General features: G+C 60.4%; 1 protein-coding gene across 2 annotated transcripts; it reads left to right on the forward strand.

The window, feature by feature from the left end:
- Positions 1-560: 560 nt before the first annotated feature.
- Positions 561-15,737, forward strand: GRIN2C (glutamate ionotropic receptor NMDA type subunit 2C). Of its 2 annotated transcripts, none has more exons than XM_059878155.1 (12): positions 561-4,912; positions 7,276-7,874; positions 8,207-8,321; positions 9,281-9,492; positions 9,655-9,817; positions 10,104-10,257; positions 10,560-10,685; positions 11,041-11,270; positions 11,639-11,799; positions 12,286-12,473; positions 13,561-13,793; positions 14,221-15,737. In XM_059878155.1, exons 1-12 carry the CDS (start codon positions 4,247-4,249, stop codon positions 15,322-15,324), a joined length of 3,951 nt encoding a protein of 1,316 aa, XP_059734138.1. In that variant the 5' UTR covers positions 561-4,246; the 3' UTR covers positions 15,325-15,737. The 2 variants fall into 2 exon arrangements, with proteins under 2 accessions (XP_059734138.1, NP_001193823.1); NM_001206894.1 differs by having other exon boundaries at positions 4,514-4,912; positions 9,652-9,817; positions 14,221-15,472.
- The last annotated feature ends 543 nt before the right edge of the window (positions 15,738-16,280 follow it).

The following is a 16,280-nucleotide window of genomic DNA, read 5'->3' on the forward strand; positions in this document are numbered from 1 at the left end:
AGGCCTAGGCGGGCAGGGCCAGGGCCATGAGAAGGTAATGTCACACAGCGGCCAGAACATCCCCAAGGGTGCGTCCCACGAGCCATGGAAAGGTCCTGCCGGGTGAGCCAAGGGGGAATTCTTGCCGGGCCCTGACGCTCACCCTACTGGTCCTAGCCCTGCGCCCCTGGAGGGACTTCGGGCTTGGTCCCCAGCCCTCCAAAGCGCACCGCCCTGGCTTCATCCCCTAAAGTGAGGAAGGGAATTTGCTGGGTGCGGATCGCCTGCTGTGTCTCAGAGCCCGTCTAGTTTCTGGCTGCGCCAGTCAGCTTCCAAGCTGTTCCTAAACTCGGTACGAGGAATTCTAATATTAACGTGAAGGGGACCGAGTAGACCGGGAACCTAACTCCCGGATTTGCCCTAGGGCAGGACTGAGCTGGTACGGCGCCCACACCGGCTCGCCTGGCCCCACTTGCCAGGTGAGCTCGGCGCTCCCCACTCGCGGGGCTTGGGGCATGATCCAGCTTGGGGGCAGCGGGGATGGGGACCTAGGAGCCGAGGAGGTCTGCAGAGTGCAGCGGCGAGGCTGGGGGCGCGGGGTGCGTGGTGCCCAGTTTGGCCGCCAGGAGGCGTGGCGCGGGTCCCGGCGTCCGGAGTCGCCGCCGCCGCATCGCAAGTGTCCTTGAGCCGCGGGTGACGGTGTCTCTCGCCGCTCGCGCCCCCTCCTCCCGCGGGGGGAGCCTGATGCTACGTTCCCTATGAATTATTTATCGCTGGCCTAAAAATACCCCGAATTTCACAGCCCGAGTGTAAGAGATTCCCCTGAGGGTCCGAGTGGAATCAGCGGCGAGGGTGGGGGGCGGGGAGTTAGTCTTACAGGAGGGAGACCTCGGTGTCCGCGACAGTGGGGGCAAGGTGGAGCGGTGGTCTTCTCCCCTGGCGCCCGGGTTCTCCCCTGGCACTCGGCAGAAGGGAGGCAGGGAAACCCGACGGCAGAGCGAAGGTCGCTCACCCGGTGGGCGGCGAATCCAGACGGGGCGCGCGGCTGGGGTTCCTCGGCTCCTCCGGGAAGCGGGAAGCGGCGCGGTTGGTGGGTGGGGCTGACTCCGGGGACCCAGGCTCCCGGCCTGGGGTGGGGGACGGCCCTCAGATGTCTGGCGTGGGAGAGTGTGTGCACGTCTGTGTGCGGGGAGCCTGCCTGGGATTGGGGGAGCAGGGGAAGAGAGAGAAGAGCTCTAAGCAGGCGGAGGTGTTTGGGCCGTTCAAGGTGATGCTGAGTGTCTCAGAAGACCGACAATTGCCTCCCTCCCCCGGGCTTTCTTGGGGAGGTCCGAGCGTTCATCAAATATTAACAGCCCCTTTGCGAAATGTGTGGACCCGCAAGTGGGTGGGCAGAGGTCTGGAAGACAACAGTCCAGCGCCTGGGGTGGGGGCATCCTGAAGTGGGCACGTTCCTGCCACAGGGCGAAGTGACAGGAGCCATCCCAGAGGCATAGCCGGAGCTCCCCGACCGGAGGTGGTGGTGGGGAAGGGCAGCTGGCCTGGGACCAGACCCAGACCCTCTTTGTCCCCACCTGTGCGTCCGCAGCTGCGAGGTACTGAGGCAGGGGCTCTGTGGGAGAGGGATTTACCTGGGGCTCTGAAAGTTCTGGAGTTTGTCGTGGAGACGAGAGAGGCAAAGGGAAGAGACCATTGCAGCCCAAGAGAGCAGCAGAGCAAGCCTGGAGGTGAGGGCAGTGGGGCCATCTGGCCACCAGACGGGAGGGAGGAGGAGGCCCACGGAGGGGAGGGCAGCCAGGGTGTGCCAGGCTCTGTCCATGGGACCAGGGTGTCCGGGCTTCATGTGCAGGCACCAGGGAGCAGCCGTGCTGTTTGAGGAGGGGTGCAGTGGCCAGAGGGCTCTTTTTGGCCAAGGGGGCAGCAGGTGGGGTGTGGCTGGATGGGAGGTGGAGAAGTGGGAGGCCAGGGGGAGACACATGGGAGATGGGGTCAGGCTGGGGCTCAGGTCTGACCTTCCTGACTTGCTGCAGAGGCTGGATGCCCTGTGGTGCTGAGACTGTGGAGCCTGAGACTCTTGGAATCTGCCCATTGCTCTTTAAAAAAAAAAAAAAAAGTTTCTTAAATTTATTTTTAATTAGGAGATAATTGCTTTACAGTGTTGTGTTAGTTTCTGCTGTACTCCGAAGGGAATCAGCCTTCATGTGCGCTCAATTGCTCAGTCGTGTCTGGCTCTTTGCGACCCCATGGACTGTAGCCCACCAGGCTCCTCTGGCCATGGGATTCTCTAGGCAAGAATACTGGAGTGAGTTGCCATTTCCTCCTCCAGGGGATTTTCCTGACCCAGAGATCAAACCCGTGTCTCTTGTGTCTCCTGCACTGGCAGGGAGATTCTTGACCACTGAGCCAATTGGGAAGCCTTTCCCATTGCTCTTTGAAGCTTGGGGACTGCCTTGACTGGGGTCCCTCCATCCACAGGCATTCTGTGGTCACTCCTAGGGAGAGGCAAGACCTGCCCCAGCTTCCTCTCCTTGCCAATTCCAGCCCTGAAGGACTCCTTCCCATCTGAGAGAGTCTCTGGGGGCAGTGTCCCCTAGGAGCTGAGGGAGGACCTGGGTCCTTCATCTACAGTCATGTAGCCAGAAAGAAACAAAATGGGAGCCACATGTAGGCACATTAGACAAAAGGAAAAAGAAGTGAAATGAATTATAACACTATATTGTGTCTGAATCAATGTATCTAAAATATTTCTTCAACATGTGATCAATACAAAAATATTAACAAGATATTTTCGTTTTGTAATGTGGAGTTTTTGTTATTCAGTGTGTATTTTACACCTACGGCATCCCTCCGTTGGGATGGGCCTCATTTAAGGGCCTGATAATCACACATGACTGGTGGCTGCTATATTTGACAGCACAGGTCCGGCACTCAGAGCTGGGAGGCAGAAGTGGGGGAGGCTTCAGGCTTCCCAGGGATGGGCAGCTGAGCACAGAGAGCTTGCAGGAGGAGAAAGGAGCGTGAGTGTCCTTTGCTGGTGTGATGCGAAATCCCTGGTTGAAGGTAGCTGTGGACACAGCGGGCTTCTGTCCCTACCCTAGACTCACACTGACATGCTTTTTATTTATTTATTCGGCCGTGCTGGGTCTTTGTTGTGACACTTGGGGTCTTTGATCTTTGTTGCAGAGTTCAGGATCTTTAGTTGCGGCATGAGAACTAATCGTGGCATGTGGGATCTAGTTCCCCCACCAGGGATTGAACCCGGGCCCCCTACATTGGGAGCGTAGAACCTTAGCTACTGGACCACAAGGGAAGTCCCTCCCGGCTGACACTCTCAGTGTACTGGGAAACCCTACACAGGGGGAGATTTCAAGGGCACAAAAGCAAATACAGTATTCCCTCCCCTGCCAAAAATCCTCTCTTCTCATTCTGAAATGAAATCTGGCCCAGCCTGGTCACCCTTTGGCCCTCTCCCGTTCAGAAGTTTCATCGGGGAAGTGATGGAAATGGAGTGGGTGGCAAAGCTGTGGCTGACAGCCAGCTGGGAGGGAGAGCTGCCTCCCTGGGCACCACTCACAGTGTGGCTGTTGGTCCCAACCCAAAGCAGTGATGCTTGTTTCACGAGGATACACATCAGGCCCTTGGGGTAGGTTTAAAAAATCCCTCACACCAGCGATGGCCCAGGGAGGCAACTCACGTGTGAGATACCGTGAGGATTGCAGGTGACCCCAAGCCCTGAAACACTCAGTGGGGTCACACTCCTGCTGTGGAAGAGCTGCTACTAATTGAGGCCATGGAGGGAAGGGTAGGGATGCCCAGAGCCCAGGAGGAGGGGGCTTTGTGCCAGGCAGGGTTACACAGAGCAGGGTCCTCAGGGATGTTAGATTCAACTTAGGATGCAAAAGGTCTGTGTGTGTGTATGTGTGTGTGTTTCAAGAGCTGCCTTCGTTCACCTGCTATGGAGCTGTCACCTAGAAAATAAGGATGCTGATAACAGTGGGTAGCCCTCTCACTGCTGTGAAGTAGTCCTGTGATTATTGCTGGCAAGAAATCATGGCTCGGAGAGGCCAAGCAACTTCCCCAAGATCACACAGTCAGTGAGTGGCAGAACTGGGACTTGAACTCAGGTCTCCCTGACTCAAATCCATGCACTTGGTACCAGATTAGCATTTGATGTGTACCTCCCTGGGGCAGAGCCCAGATAGATAAGTTTCAAAGGTCTGGCCTTTCTAGCCAAGCATGCTGTTCAACAGCAGGAGGGAAGTCATGAATGCCTGTCCAGGCCACATTCTGCCCAGACCCCGGTCTCCAGGCTGCATGTGGACCCTCAGCTAACCTCTCTGCCTCTTTCTCTGTGTCTGTCTGTGTCTGTCCACCTCTCTCTGTGGAGGGAGGCTCCTCCCTCTTCTCTTTCATCCTCTGGATGTCTGTCCCTCTGACTCTGGCTTTCGCCTCCTCTCTGTCCTTGTTTTTTCTCCATGCCTCTGTCTCCCTGCCTGTGCCTACCCTGCTCTCTCCGCAGGACTCTCCGGTGGACATGGGGGTGGCCCTGGGCCCGGCCCTGCTGCTTACCTCACTCCTTGGGGCCTGGGCAGGGCTGGGCCCTGGGCAGGGAGAGCAGACTGTGACGGTGGCCGTGGTATTTGGCAGCTCGGGGTCCCCGCAGGCCCAGGCCCGTACCCGCCTCACCCCCCAGAGCTTCCTGGACTTGCCCCTGGAGATCCAGCCGCTGAGTGTGGGCATCAACAACACCAACCCAAGCAGTCTCCTCACCCAGATCTGCGGGCTCCTGGGGGCTGCCCGCGTCCATGGCATCGTCTTTGAGGACAACGTGGGCACTGAGGCCGTGGCCCAGATCCTGGACTTCATCTCCTCCCAGACCCACGTGCCAATCCTCAGCATCAGTGGGGGCTCTGCTGTGGTCCTCACCCCCAAGGTGCCCGTTCAAAGTCATGTCTTCCCATCCCTTGAGCTTGGAGCCAGGCTGGGGCTGGGAGTGTGGGCTGAGTCTGGGCCAGGGAGATGCTTGGGTCCTAGGAAGGTGGAATTGGGGTGGGCCCAGCAAGAATGTTGGGACTGGGAGAGACATGGGTGAGGGAGGGGAAAGCTGTGGGAATGATGATTCTATGTTCTAGAAGATAAACTTTCTGAGCTGCTTTCACATTTATGACTGGATGAGGGGTAGGCAGGTGGAAAACCCACCTCTGGTTCTGAGACAGCCCTGGCTCGCCTTCTCCCTGTTTTTCTGGACTTCCTTGGTCAGGCTCCAGACCCCAGCTCGAAGGCCAGGCTGGGCATGGGATCTGAAGTAGCTGGCCTGCAGGCTAGAACTTGTGGGGTCTCACTGTCTGAGACCTGGGGGAGGCAAGCCCTCGCTGTCTGTCTTGGGGGGAGAAAGTTCTAAATATGCATTCACCTGCAATCACAGCTGGGATCAGCGTCTGGAAGAACAAACACGGATGCCACATGGGAGTCCAGTAGGACTCCCTTCTGGGTCCGGGCTGGTCAGAGAAGGTCTCTTAAGAAGTGACACCGAAACTGAGACCTGGAGGGCGAGGGGGGTTGACAAGTTGTGTGTGTGGGGGTGGAGTGGGAGTGAGTGTCCCAGGCCAAGGGAGCAGTTCCAGGCAGTTCACAGTAGTGCGGCTGCTCGGAGGTGAGGAGGAGCAGAGTGTTTAGGAACAGAGAGAAGCCTGGGGAGGGAGGTGAGGTCCCGACCACATGGGAAGACTTCTGGGTTTCACCCTAAGAAAGCGAGGAGCTGAAGGTGTTGACGGGAGAGACTGATCTATTTGCCCTTCTTTTATGCTTATATTTTTATTATGGGGAATTTTGAGCATACATAAAAATAGAAGAGTTTAATGATCCCAGGTAACCCCTATCCCAGGAGAAGGCAGTGGCACCCAACTCCAGTACTCTTGCCTGGAAAATCCCATGGATGGAGGAGCCTGGTGGGCTGCAGTCCATGGGGTCGCTAAGAGTCAGACACGACTGACCGACTTCACTTTCACTTTTCACTTTCATGCATTGGAGAAGGAAATGGCAGCCCACTCCAGTGTTCTTGCCTGGAGAATCCCAGGGACGGGTGAGCCTGGTGGGCTGCCATCTATGGGGTCGCACAGTCTGACACGACTGAAGCGACTTAGCAGCAGCAGCAGCAGCAACCGCTATCCCATCCAGGCCGACCATGCCTTATCCTTACCCCCACTCACTTTCCCTTCTTCTGTATTATTTTGAAGCAAAACCCAGATGCAATATTTATCTCATCCATAAATACCTCAGTACACAACTCTAGACGATAGGACTTTACAAAATAATAAAACCACCATACATTATCCTGTCTAAAAAACAATAAAAATCCCTTAACAGCAAAACACATCCAGGCAGTGTTCAAATCTTCCCCCATTGTCTCATAAATGTCATAAATGTGTATGTTAAAATCTGTTGACTTGAAGCAGGAGCCAAACTAGTGTCCCACGTGGCGATTGGTTGGTATGACTTTCAAGTCTCTGTCTGAAGTCTCCTCTTCCATCTCTCTCTCTTTTCCTTGTAAATTTGTTTGTTGAAGGAACTGGTTTGCTTGTCTTATAGGGTTTTCATGGAGTTACTTTTTAAAAAGATTGGGACAGTCGCAGTGTGGTGAAATCGTGGTGGGGTGGAGTGGCAGCAGGGAACCCACAGCTTGGAGAGGACTGCCCTAGTCCAGGCTAGATTTGGCAGGTCCAGGGCACTTTGTGGTGGCCAACGCAGGGGAGGGGAGGAACTTTCTCATCGCCAGGGCTCCGTAGAGGATGGAGCTTTCCCAGTTGCTTCTGGGCCTGACATTATCTCTCAGCACGGGTAACTCTCCACTCTCACAGTGCTGTAGCAAATTACAGACGCCCACTGCACCGTTTCTGAGAGGCCCATTCAGCTGGCCGGGACTGGTGGGCTCGAGTCATCTGAAGCGTTTGTTGAAATACAGATCCCTGGGCGCCATCCTCAGAGAATCTGACCTAGCAGGTGTGCATTGGCCCAGAGAATTTACATTTCCTACAAGCGCCCAGGTGACGCTGCTCCTGCCAGTCTGCGGTCCAGACTTGATCAGGCAGCAAGGTTTAAAAAATGCTCTCCAGGAGATTTTCATGGGCAGCAGGGGCTGGGAACCACGCGCGGGACCGGGGGTAGGGATGAAGGGCATAGTAGGGACAGGGGTCCCTGGGACGCCCAGCATCTTCCAATGCAGAGGCGTGAGGGGGGTTAACCAAGGGGCGGGGCAGTCAGGCCACGCCCCACTCAGGCCCCGCCCCCGCCCCGCAGGAGTCGGGCTCCGCCTTCCTGCAGCTGGGCGTGTCCCTGGAGCAGCAGCTGCAGGTGCTGTTCAAGGTGCTGGAGGAGTACGACTGGAGCGCCTTCGCCGTGATCACCAGCCTGCACCCCGGCCACGCTCTCTTCCTCGAGGGCGTGCGCGCCGTCACCGACGCCAGCTACCTGAGCTGGCGGCTGCTGGACGTGCTCACGCTGGAGCTGGGCCCCGGCGGGGCGCGCCAGCACACCCAGCGCCTGCTGCGCCAGCTCGACGCCCCGGTGCTGGTGGCCTACTGCTCGCGCGAGGAGGCCGAGGTGCTCTTCGCCGAGGCGGCGCAGGCTGGCTTGGTAGGGCCCGGGCACGTGTGGCTGGTGCCTAGCCTGGCGCTGGGCAGCACCGACACGCCCCCTGCCGCCTTCCCCGTGGGCCTCATCAGCGTCGTCACCGAGAGCTGGCGCCTCAGCCTGCGCCAGAAGGTCCGAGACGGCGTGGCTATCCTGGCCCTGGGCGCCCATGGCTACCGGCGCCAGCACGGTGCCCTGCCCGCCCCAGCTGGGGACTGCCGCGCCCACCCTGGGCCCCTCAGCCCTGCCCGGGAGGCCTTCTACAGGTAGGCACCTGCCCAGGGCATGGGAGTGAGGGGGGTGCTTCAAGGCCCGTGGTGGCAGGGAGTTTGGGCTTGCCTGTGACACCTCGCTCTAGCTGTGTGACCTGGGGCCGAGTGACCTCACCTCCCTGGGCCTTAGTTTCTTCATCTGAGAAAAGAGCGGGGTGTGAGAGTGTGGTGAGGACCTCGGGGGTCAACGTAAGGAAACAGAGCAGTAAATACACAAATGCGGCCTGCTGGTGGTGGTGATGAGGCAGGAGGTGGGAGGGTACTTCCGGGTCTGGGCTGGGCTGCAGGCAGGACTCAGGGGACACTGGCTTCTCCCCTCCTCGCAGGCATCTGCTGAATGTCACCTGGGAGGGCCGGGACTTTTCCTTCGGCCCTGGTGGGTACCTGGTCCAGCCCACCATGGTGGTGATTGCCCTCAACCGGCACCGCCTTTGGGAGATGGTGAGAAGGGGGTGAGCCCAAGGGCCCTCGGTATCCTTTCATTGTGTCCCCCCTCCTTGCCCCACAGCTGAGCAGAGAGTCCCATCTGCCCCTTATCCGGCCCCTCATCCTTCAGATCTCAGCTGAAACATCTCCAGGTCCTCCAGGGTGGGTGAGGCACCTCTGCTCTGGGCTCCCACACCACCCCGGCCTCCTGCCACTATAGAACTTATTAAGCACTCTTATTACACAGTCCTGCCCTTGGAGGAGTAACTCACAGCTGTGTTGGCTAGATGGATGGAAACAAATAGACTTTGGGGAGATCCTTGCTTATGAAAGAAGGTTTGCAAAGCATTATGGGAGTAGAGAGGAGGGGCAGAAATTGATTCTGCCTTCAAAGGAGGAAACTGGAGAAGTCTTCTCAGAAGTTGGGACATTTGGCCTGCGGGCTATAGACGGTTGAGTAGGAGCCCACCCAGAAGAGATACTAGTCTCATAGACCAAGGGGAAGAAGGATGTGAAGCATTTTTAATCGATGTGTTCAGGGGTGTGGAGACTGGGGAAGAAGGAAGGGGTGATGGAGAGAATTGAACCTGAACGTGAAGGGTATTGAGTGCTGGGCTAAGGACTTTGTGTGAGGGTCCAGGGAATGAGTGTAGAGAGACAGGCTCAGGTCTGGGCTTGAGGAAGACACCCTGGCCCAGCAGCAGGGAAGTGTGGAAGCTGGACTGGAGAGTGTGGGGAACAGAGGCCGCGGAGGCTGCAGGAAGGTCTTCTCTTCTGGGCGTGCCCAGCCCTTTGCCCTGACTCTCCTGTTCTCCAAACTCTCTCGCCCCAGGCCCTGCTCTGGCCTGTCCCATGTGATCCTAGGAGTGGTGGGGGATTCTTGGCCTTGGCATGCCCCCCTGATAGAAGCCATACCTACAGGATGGGCATAGTAGGGCTGAAGGTCCCAGGCTGAGGCCGGTCACCCTCTGCAGGTGGGGCGCTGGGACCACGGCATCCTGCACATGAAGTACCCCGTGTGGCCTCGCTACAGTGCCTCCCTGCAGCCCGTGGTGGACAGCCGGCACCTGACGGTGGCCACGCTGGAGGAGCGACCCTTTGTCATCGTGGAGAGCCCCGACCCTGGCACAGGCGGCTGCGTGCCCAACACTGTGCCCTGCCGCCGGCAGAGCAACCACACCTTCAGGTCCGCCAGAACACATGGGGGTGGGGGGGGTGTGATGTGAACTGTGCACCGCTGAGTGATGGCGGGCGAGTGTGTGTCTTACGCTCGGGAATGGGGGCAGGGTCCGCACGTCAGGCTGAGAGCCACTGGCTCTGACCCCAGTGGTCTTCTCGGCGGCAGCAGCGGTGACGCGGCCCCCTACACCAAGCTTTGCTGTAAGGGCTTCTGCATCGACATCCTCAAGAAGCTGGCCAGGGTGGTCAGGTTCTCCTACGACCTGTACCTGGTGACCAACGGCAAGCATGGCAAGAGAGTGCGTGGTGTGTGGAACGGCATGATCGGGGAGGTAGGCCTGGCCCCAGGCCGCCCGAGCCCCCCTGCCTGCCTCCCCGCCCCACCCCAACATCCGTCAACCACCCCCAGATGGTCCCTTAGGTGTTTCCTCCTGTGCTGGGGCTCCGTCGGGGTGAGACCCAGGCCCAGCTCCCACAGGTCTCCGAGCTGGCACAGGGATTGTATTGGCACCAGTGATGACTCCGGGGGTGGAGCTCTGAGGACTCGGGTGGAGGGTGCTGGCAGGGGGGCCAGGAGGGGAGCGGGAGTCCCTCCTCCGATCTGGGCCTGACCCTCAGGTGTACTACAAGCGGGCGGACATGGCCATCGGCTCCCTCACAATCAATGAGGAGCGCTCTGAGATTGTGGATTTCTCCGTGCCCTTCGTGGAGACGGGCATCAGTGTGATGGTGGCCCGCAGCAACGGCACCGTCTCCCCCTCGGCCTTTCTGGGTGCGGCTCAGGGCCATGGTCGGGGTGGTGAGGGTGGTGCGGAGGGACCCCCAAGTGGATGTGTGGAGCCTGGGGTGGGCCCATGGAGGGCAAGCACTGTTGTGATAGGACCCTGTCCCAGAGCAGATGGAGAGGGGAGACCAAGGCTTGCTGGGGAGCCTGGTCTCCCTAGGGGCATCTCCCCTGGGGCTCCACTGCTCTGAGAGTCAGAGACCCCTCTGCTCTGTCCAAGGGGCTGGTGACCACGTGGACCCACCTGCCTGCACCCAGGCCTCCTCTGAGCCGCCTCCCTCTGTTCCCAGAGCCCTACAGCCCTGCCGTGTGGGTCATGATGTTCGTCATGTGCCTCACGGTCGTGGCCATCACTGTCTTCATGTTCGAGTACTTCAGCCCCGTCAGCTACAACCAGAACCTCACCAGCGGCAAGAGTAAGCTCCCACTTGGGCCTGGGAGGAGGGAGCAGGCTTGGAGCTTCCCGGAGGGGTGGGCTCAGGGCTTCCGGTGGAGGGGGTGGGGGAGGTTAGAGAGTGAGAGGATGGGGGAGTGGGGTGGGGGGAGCCTTTCAGAGAATGCCCCCTAGTGGGGGTTCCTGGCCTTCAGACAACATGCAGGGGGACCCATCAGATACATGAGAGGGAGAAGCAAAGTGAGTTGATGTGCTCTGGGGTGGGGATGGCCAGGGATGGGGTTAGTGGAGACAGGAGCCATGGACTCAGGTAGGCTGGACCTGATGCCCTCTGTGCCGGGCAAGAGGAACCCCAGCGTCTGCCCTCTCGCCCCCAGGGTCTGGGGGCCCATCCTTCACCATCGGCAAGTCCGTGTGGCTGCTCTGGGCGCTGGTCTTCAACAACTCGGTGCCCATTGAGAACCCCCGGGGCACCACCAGCAAGATCATGGTGCTGGTGTGGGCCTTCTTCGCTGTCATCTTCCTCGCCAGCTACACTGCCAACCTGGCCGCCTTCATGATCCAGGAGCAGTACATCGACACCGTGTCCGGACTCAGTGATAAGAAGGTTCTGCAGCCCCTGCTGTTGGAGGGTGGTGGGGAAGGGGATGCCGCAGGCAGGCAGGGGCAGGCCTTGGGTGGGACACAGGACAGATGGAGTCAGCGGAATCTGAACTGGAGGCGGGAGCAGGAAGAAGCCGGGGAGCCTGGGGAGGAGAGAAATGGCTTAAGTCCACTTAATATGTTTTGAGTGCATCTTTCCTTGTCCTGGCCTCCGTGTCTTTGTTTTTAAGACACAGGCCTGGTGCAGTCAGTCTCTATGACAGTTCTGCCATTCCTGTGCGGAGTCCAGGCTGCGGGAATGGGGTTGGGGGTGTTGGTGCCTGGAAGGTCGGAGGAAGGGTTAGGAATGCCGACAGTGCCCTCGGCCCGCAGTTCCAGCGGCCACAGGATCAGTACCCGCCCTTCCGCTTTGGCACGGTGCCCAACGGCAGCACGGAGCGGAACATCCGCAGCAACTACCGCGACATGCACACCCACATGGTCAAGTTCAACCAGCGCTCGGTGGAGGACGCGCTGACCAGCCTCAAGATGGGGTGGGTCTGCAGTCCTGCTCCCACCCTCTGACTGTCTCTACCCACGTGTCTCCCCGAGAGACCCAAGGTGGGGATGGTGAGGCTGGGCTGCCCGGTAGGACTCCCGGGGAGGGGCAGAGTGAGACAAAAATGGACACGCACCAGGGCCCAGGGGCGCAGCTATGGTACTGACCAGGGCTCAGCCTTGCCCCAAGCATTGGTTATGACCTTCTTAGGGTCTTTAGGGGCCCGGAGGGCAGACAGGACGTGTCCTCCGGGGGCAGAGAGCCCCCCTGGCCTCTCTGAAGAGGAGGGAGGTGGGGTTCCCAAGCCGTGGGAGGGGGCTTCTTTGCATCCAGGACCCCAGGGAGGAGAAGGCTCTGCCCATCGCCCCCACCCCCAGGTAGTGGCCCGCGGGCTCTCATGGCCCAGATCCCCATGAGGCCCCGGGTTCGGTGCCCCGTGCCTTGCTTGATTGCCGGCCTGAGGGCTCAGCCTGTCCCCCAGGAAGCTGGACGCCTTCATCTATGACGCCGCTGTCCTCAACTACATGGCGGGCAAGGACGAGGGCTGCAAGCTGGTCACCATCGGCTCTGGCAAGGTCTTTGCCACCACCGGCTATGGCATCGCCATGCAGAAGGACTCCCACTGGAAGCGGGCCATAGACCTGGCGCTCCTTCAGTTCCTGGGAGACGGTGGGTGCAGCCTCTGAGGGGGCCCTGGGTGGGTCCCATGTGGTTGACAAAGCCCATGGCTGGGATAGCTGCCTGGGGGCTGGTTAGCATTTCCACTGCTGTTCTCTGAGTGCCCAGCGCCTGCGGGCAGGGAGAGAGGCTCTGGGGGTGGGAGGTTGGCACAGTAGTTGGGTGGGGGCATTAGGAACACTGGAGGGAGACTGGGGAGGGATGAGTTGGCCAGGAGGGAGCAGGAAATATTTGGGGAGTCCTTGAAGGAGGGAGCTCAGGCCACAGTGGGGGGTGGGGTGGGGTGTCTGAACTCTTTACTTTTTCCCAAGACCCCTCCCCTCCATTTCCATCTTTTTTTTTTTTTTACAACAGCTATCTTTTATTTAATAATTTATTTTGGCTGCACCTTGGGACATGCATGATCTTAGTTTCCTGACCAGGGACTGAACCTGTGCCCCTTGCAGTGGAAGCATGGAGTCCTAAGCACTGGACAGTCAGGGAATTCTCTCCATTTCCATCTTGAGAGGCCCTGGGAATGGTGCCAAGAGCCAGCCTAATCCCAGAGCCCCGGCCCAGGCTGGCCTTGGTACCGAGAGCTCACACCTGTGAGCGGCCCAGCTGGGCTGCTCTGAGACCCAGAGAGAGCTTTGAATTTAGAGTCCCAGTTAGATGAACTGGTTTTCCATCAGTGCCGCAGAATAATGTGAGCGATAACAGTGAAGTGCTTGCAGCCTCCCTGGGGGCCTAGCTCTTTTGTCTCTGTGTGCCCAGCTCCATGCCTGGCATGCAGGTGATCAATAAGTCTTTGACGAATAAATGAATGATAACATTTACCCAGTCAACAAGCCTTTACTGGGCATGTGGGAGGTGAGTGTGTCAGAGGCTGGCACTGCCCCCCCCCCCCCCAGCTCCCACTCTGCTCTCTTCCCTCCTCTTTATTGACTCCCCTCCCCCCATCCGCCCCTGTAAGGCTGGATCCCTGTGTAGTCCTACAGGTGGGTGGTACCCTGGCCCCAGACCCCTCCTCACTCCAGGCGTAGGTGAGCGCTGGAAGTGTCCTCCCTGAGCCAGGTGTGCACCCCCACCCCCACCCCAGGGGAGACCCAGAAGCTGGAGACGGTGTGGCTCTCCGGGATCTGCCAGAATGAGAAGAACGAGGTGATGAGCAGCAAGCTGGACATCGACAACATGGCGGGTGTCTTCTACATGCTGCTTGTGGCCATGGGGCTGGCCCTGCTGGTCTTCGCCTGGGAGCACCTGGTCTACTGGAAGCTGCGCCACTCTGTGCCCAACACGTCCCGGCTGGACTTCCTGCTGGCCTTCAGCAGGGTGGGTGCCCACCCCGCCCTAGCCAGGCCCCAGCTGTAGGGGCACCAGCCCAGCTGGCCCCTGGCCCCATTTACAGATGTAAAAACTGAGGTCTGGAGAGGTGGCATGGCCTGCCGGCATCACGCAGCAGATGAGAAGCAGAGCCCTTCTCCAACAGGCAGGGCAGGACTCTGGAGCCAGGCTGACCTGCCATTTACAAGCTGTGTGAGTTTAGGAGAAGGAGTTCATCTCTTGGCCCCTCAGAGCTCCTCTGTAAATGCTCCCAGCGGGACATAAGAGGCGCCTAACAAATGTTCGTTTCTTCCTGGGACTGAGAGATGCCTGAGTTGATGGATCCCACCTGGGCGAGGGGCGTTCTGCGTGGGGGCGGTCCGGGAGGGCAGGGCGCGGCTCACGGCGGGTCTGTCCCCTCCCTCCCTCCGCCCAGGGCATCTACAGCTGCTTCAGCGGCGTGCAGAGCCTGGCAAGCCCCGCGCGCCCGCCCAGCCCCGACCTCACCGCCGGCTCGGCCCAGGCCAGCGTGCTCAAGATGCTGCAGGCGGCGCGCGACATGGTGACCACGGCAGGGGTGAGCAGCTCCCTGGACCGCGCCACGCGAACCATCGAGAGCTGGGGCTGCGGCCGCCCTGCACCCGCGCCGCCGCCCGCCTGCCCCGGCCCGCGGCCGCCCACCCCGGCTCCTCCTCGCGAGCCGAGCCCCACGGGTTGGAGGCCGCCAGGCGGCGGCCGCGCGGCGCTGGGGCGCAGGGCCGCGCAGCCCTCGGGCCGCCCCCCGACGCCCCGGCCCGCCCTCCCCGACGTCTCCCGGGAGGCGAGCCGGCGGGCCTGGGAGGCGCGGTGGCCGCTGCGGCCCGGGCGCCGCGGGCGGCGCTTCTCGGCCTCCGAGCGGCGTGCGCGCCCGGAGCGTCCCCTGTCGCCCGAGCGCGGCCACTACAGCTCCTTCCCTCGCGCCGACCGGTCCGGACGCCCCTTCCTGCCGCTTTTCCCGGAGCCCCCGGAGCCCGAGGACCTGCCGCTGCTCGGGCCGGAGCAGCTGGCTCGGCGGGAGGCCCTCCTGCGCGCGGCCTGGGCCCGGGGGTCACGCCCGCGTCACGCGTCTCTGCCCAGCTCGGTGGCCGAAGCCTTCACTCGGCCCAGTTCTGGGCCCGCCCGGTGTGCCCGCCCGGCCTGCGGGCGCTTGATACCGGCGCAGTCCATGCGGCTGCCGTCTTACCGCGAGGCCTGCCAGGAGGGGCTGTGGGCCGGGCCCCCCGCCTGGCCGCACGGACAGCACACCTGCCTCCACGCCCATGCCCACCTGCCGCTCTGCTGGGGGGTTGTCTGCTCTCACCTCCCACCCTGTGCCGCCCACGGCCCCTGGCTCCCCGGGGCCTGGGGGCCTCCGGGGCACAGGGACAGGACCCTGGGGCTGAGCCCAGAATACAGCAACAGTGGGGAACTGGAAAGGGTCAGCAGGGCGGCCTCTGGGACGCACGGCTTTCCACGGCCTTGCACCTGGAGGCGGATCTCCAGCTTGGAGTCAGAAGTGTGAGGGCTCAGGTCCTCTGGTTCCTGTTCAGCTGGATCCTCTGCCTGGCACTGCCAGCAGTTAGAGGGCAGGTGGTCTCTGGCTTTCTTGGCTTCTGTCTTGAAATCCAACCGAGTGACCGATGGTATCTTCATGGTCAGCTCGGTGACCTCAGCGGCCGCAGTCCTGTTGCAGGTTGGGCTTCTGCTATCTTCTTATGCAAATCCCTTCCCGCCTGGCCTGGAGTCATAAGGGGAGCAGTGGTGTCTCCCTCCCCTGCTGTGAGCTGGTCCCTGGTCGTGGCTGCCGGGGGCTTGGTGTGGGAGGCATGTAGACTGGAACTTGGGGTTGGGGCAGGGCTATCGTGGTTCTTGTTCCATCTGGCTGGAGTTTTTTTTTCTCCAAGTGCTGGGACATTAAACCAACCTTTTACAACCCACTGGCCCTGACTGCCTCATTCTGCATCCCCAGAGTGGGGCACACGGCAGCCTTTAGGTGACAGGAGCATCATGGGAGTATCCCAGGTGAGGTGCCTGCCTACAGCAGGTGGGCAGCTCCCTTGGTGGGAGTACCCAGGAAGTGAGGCTGAGCGAAGACTCCGTGCAGAAGCCACTTGGTTTTCAGTGTCAGCTCCCTCCCACCCTGGTGCCAGAAGTGACAAATGTGCTCAGCAGGGGGCTCTGGTGGTTGATGGATGGCGTTCATCCTTCAGTGTCCTTGAAAACAAGGGCTCACGCCAGGGGGCTGTGGGTGCCCTGCTCTGCCAGGGGCCCCGATGGGAGCCCGACAATGTCATGGTGCAGATGGTGGAGGGAGGTCTGCGGGGCTTTCCTGGCCAGCGGTATTCACTCCACGGTGGCTGTGCTGGGCTCAGACTGCCTGCCGGTTCTGGAAGCCTGGCCCGGGTGGGCTTCTGGGGTCAGGCACAGCTCAGCTTTGCTGGTGCCAGGACTCCTGGGGCTGGGAGGACCCCCAGGTCA

The sequence above is a fragment of the Bos taurus genome, chromosome 19, assembly GCF_002263795.3.
Source record: "Bos taurus isolate L1 Dominette 01449 registration number 42190680 breed Hereford chromosome 19, ARS-UCD2.0, whole genome shotgun sequence".
In the NCBI taxonomy this organism is placed as follows: domain Eukaryota; kingdom Metazoa; phylum Chordata; class Mammalia; order Artiodactyla; family Bovidae; genus Bos; species Bos taurus.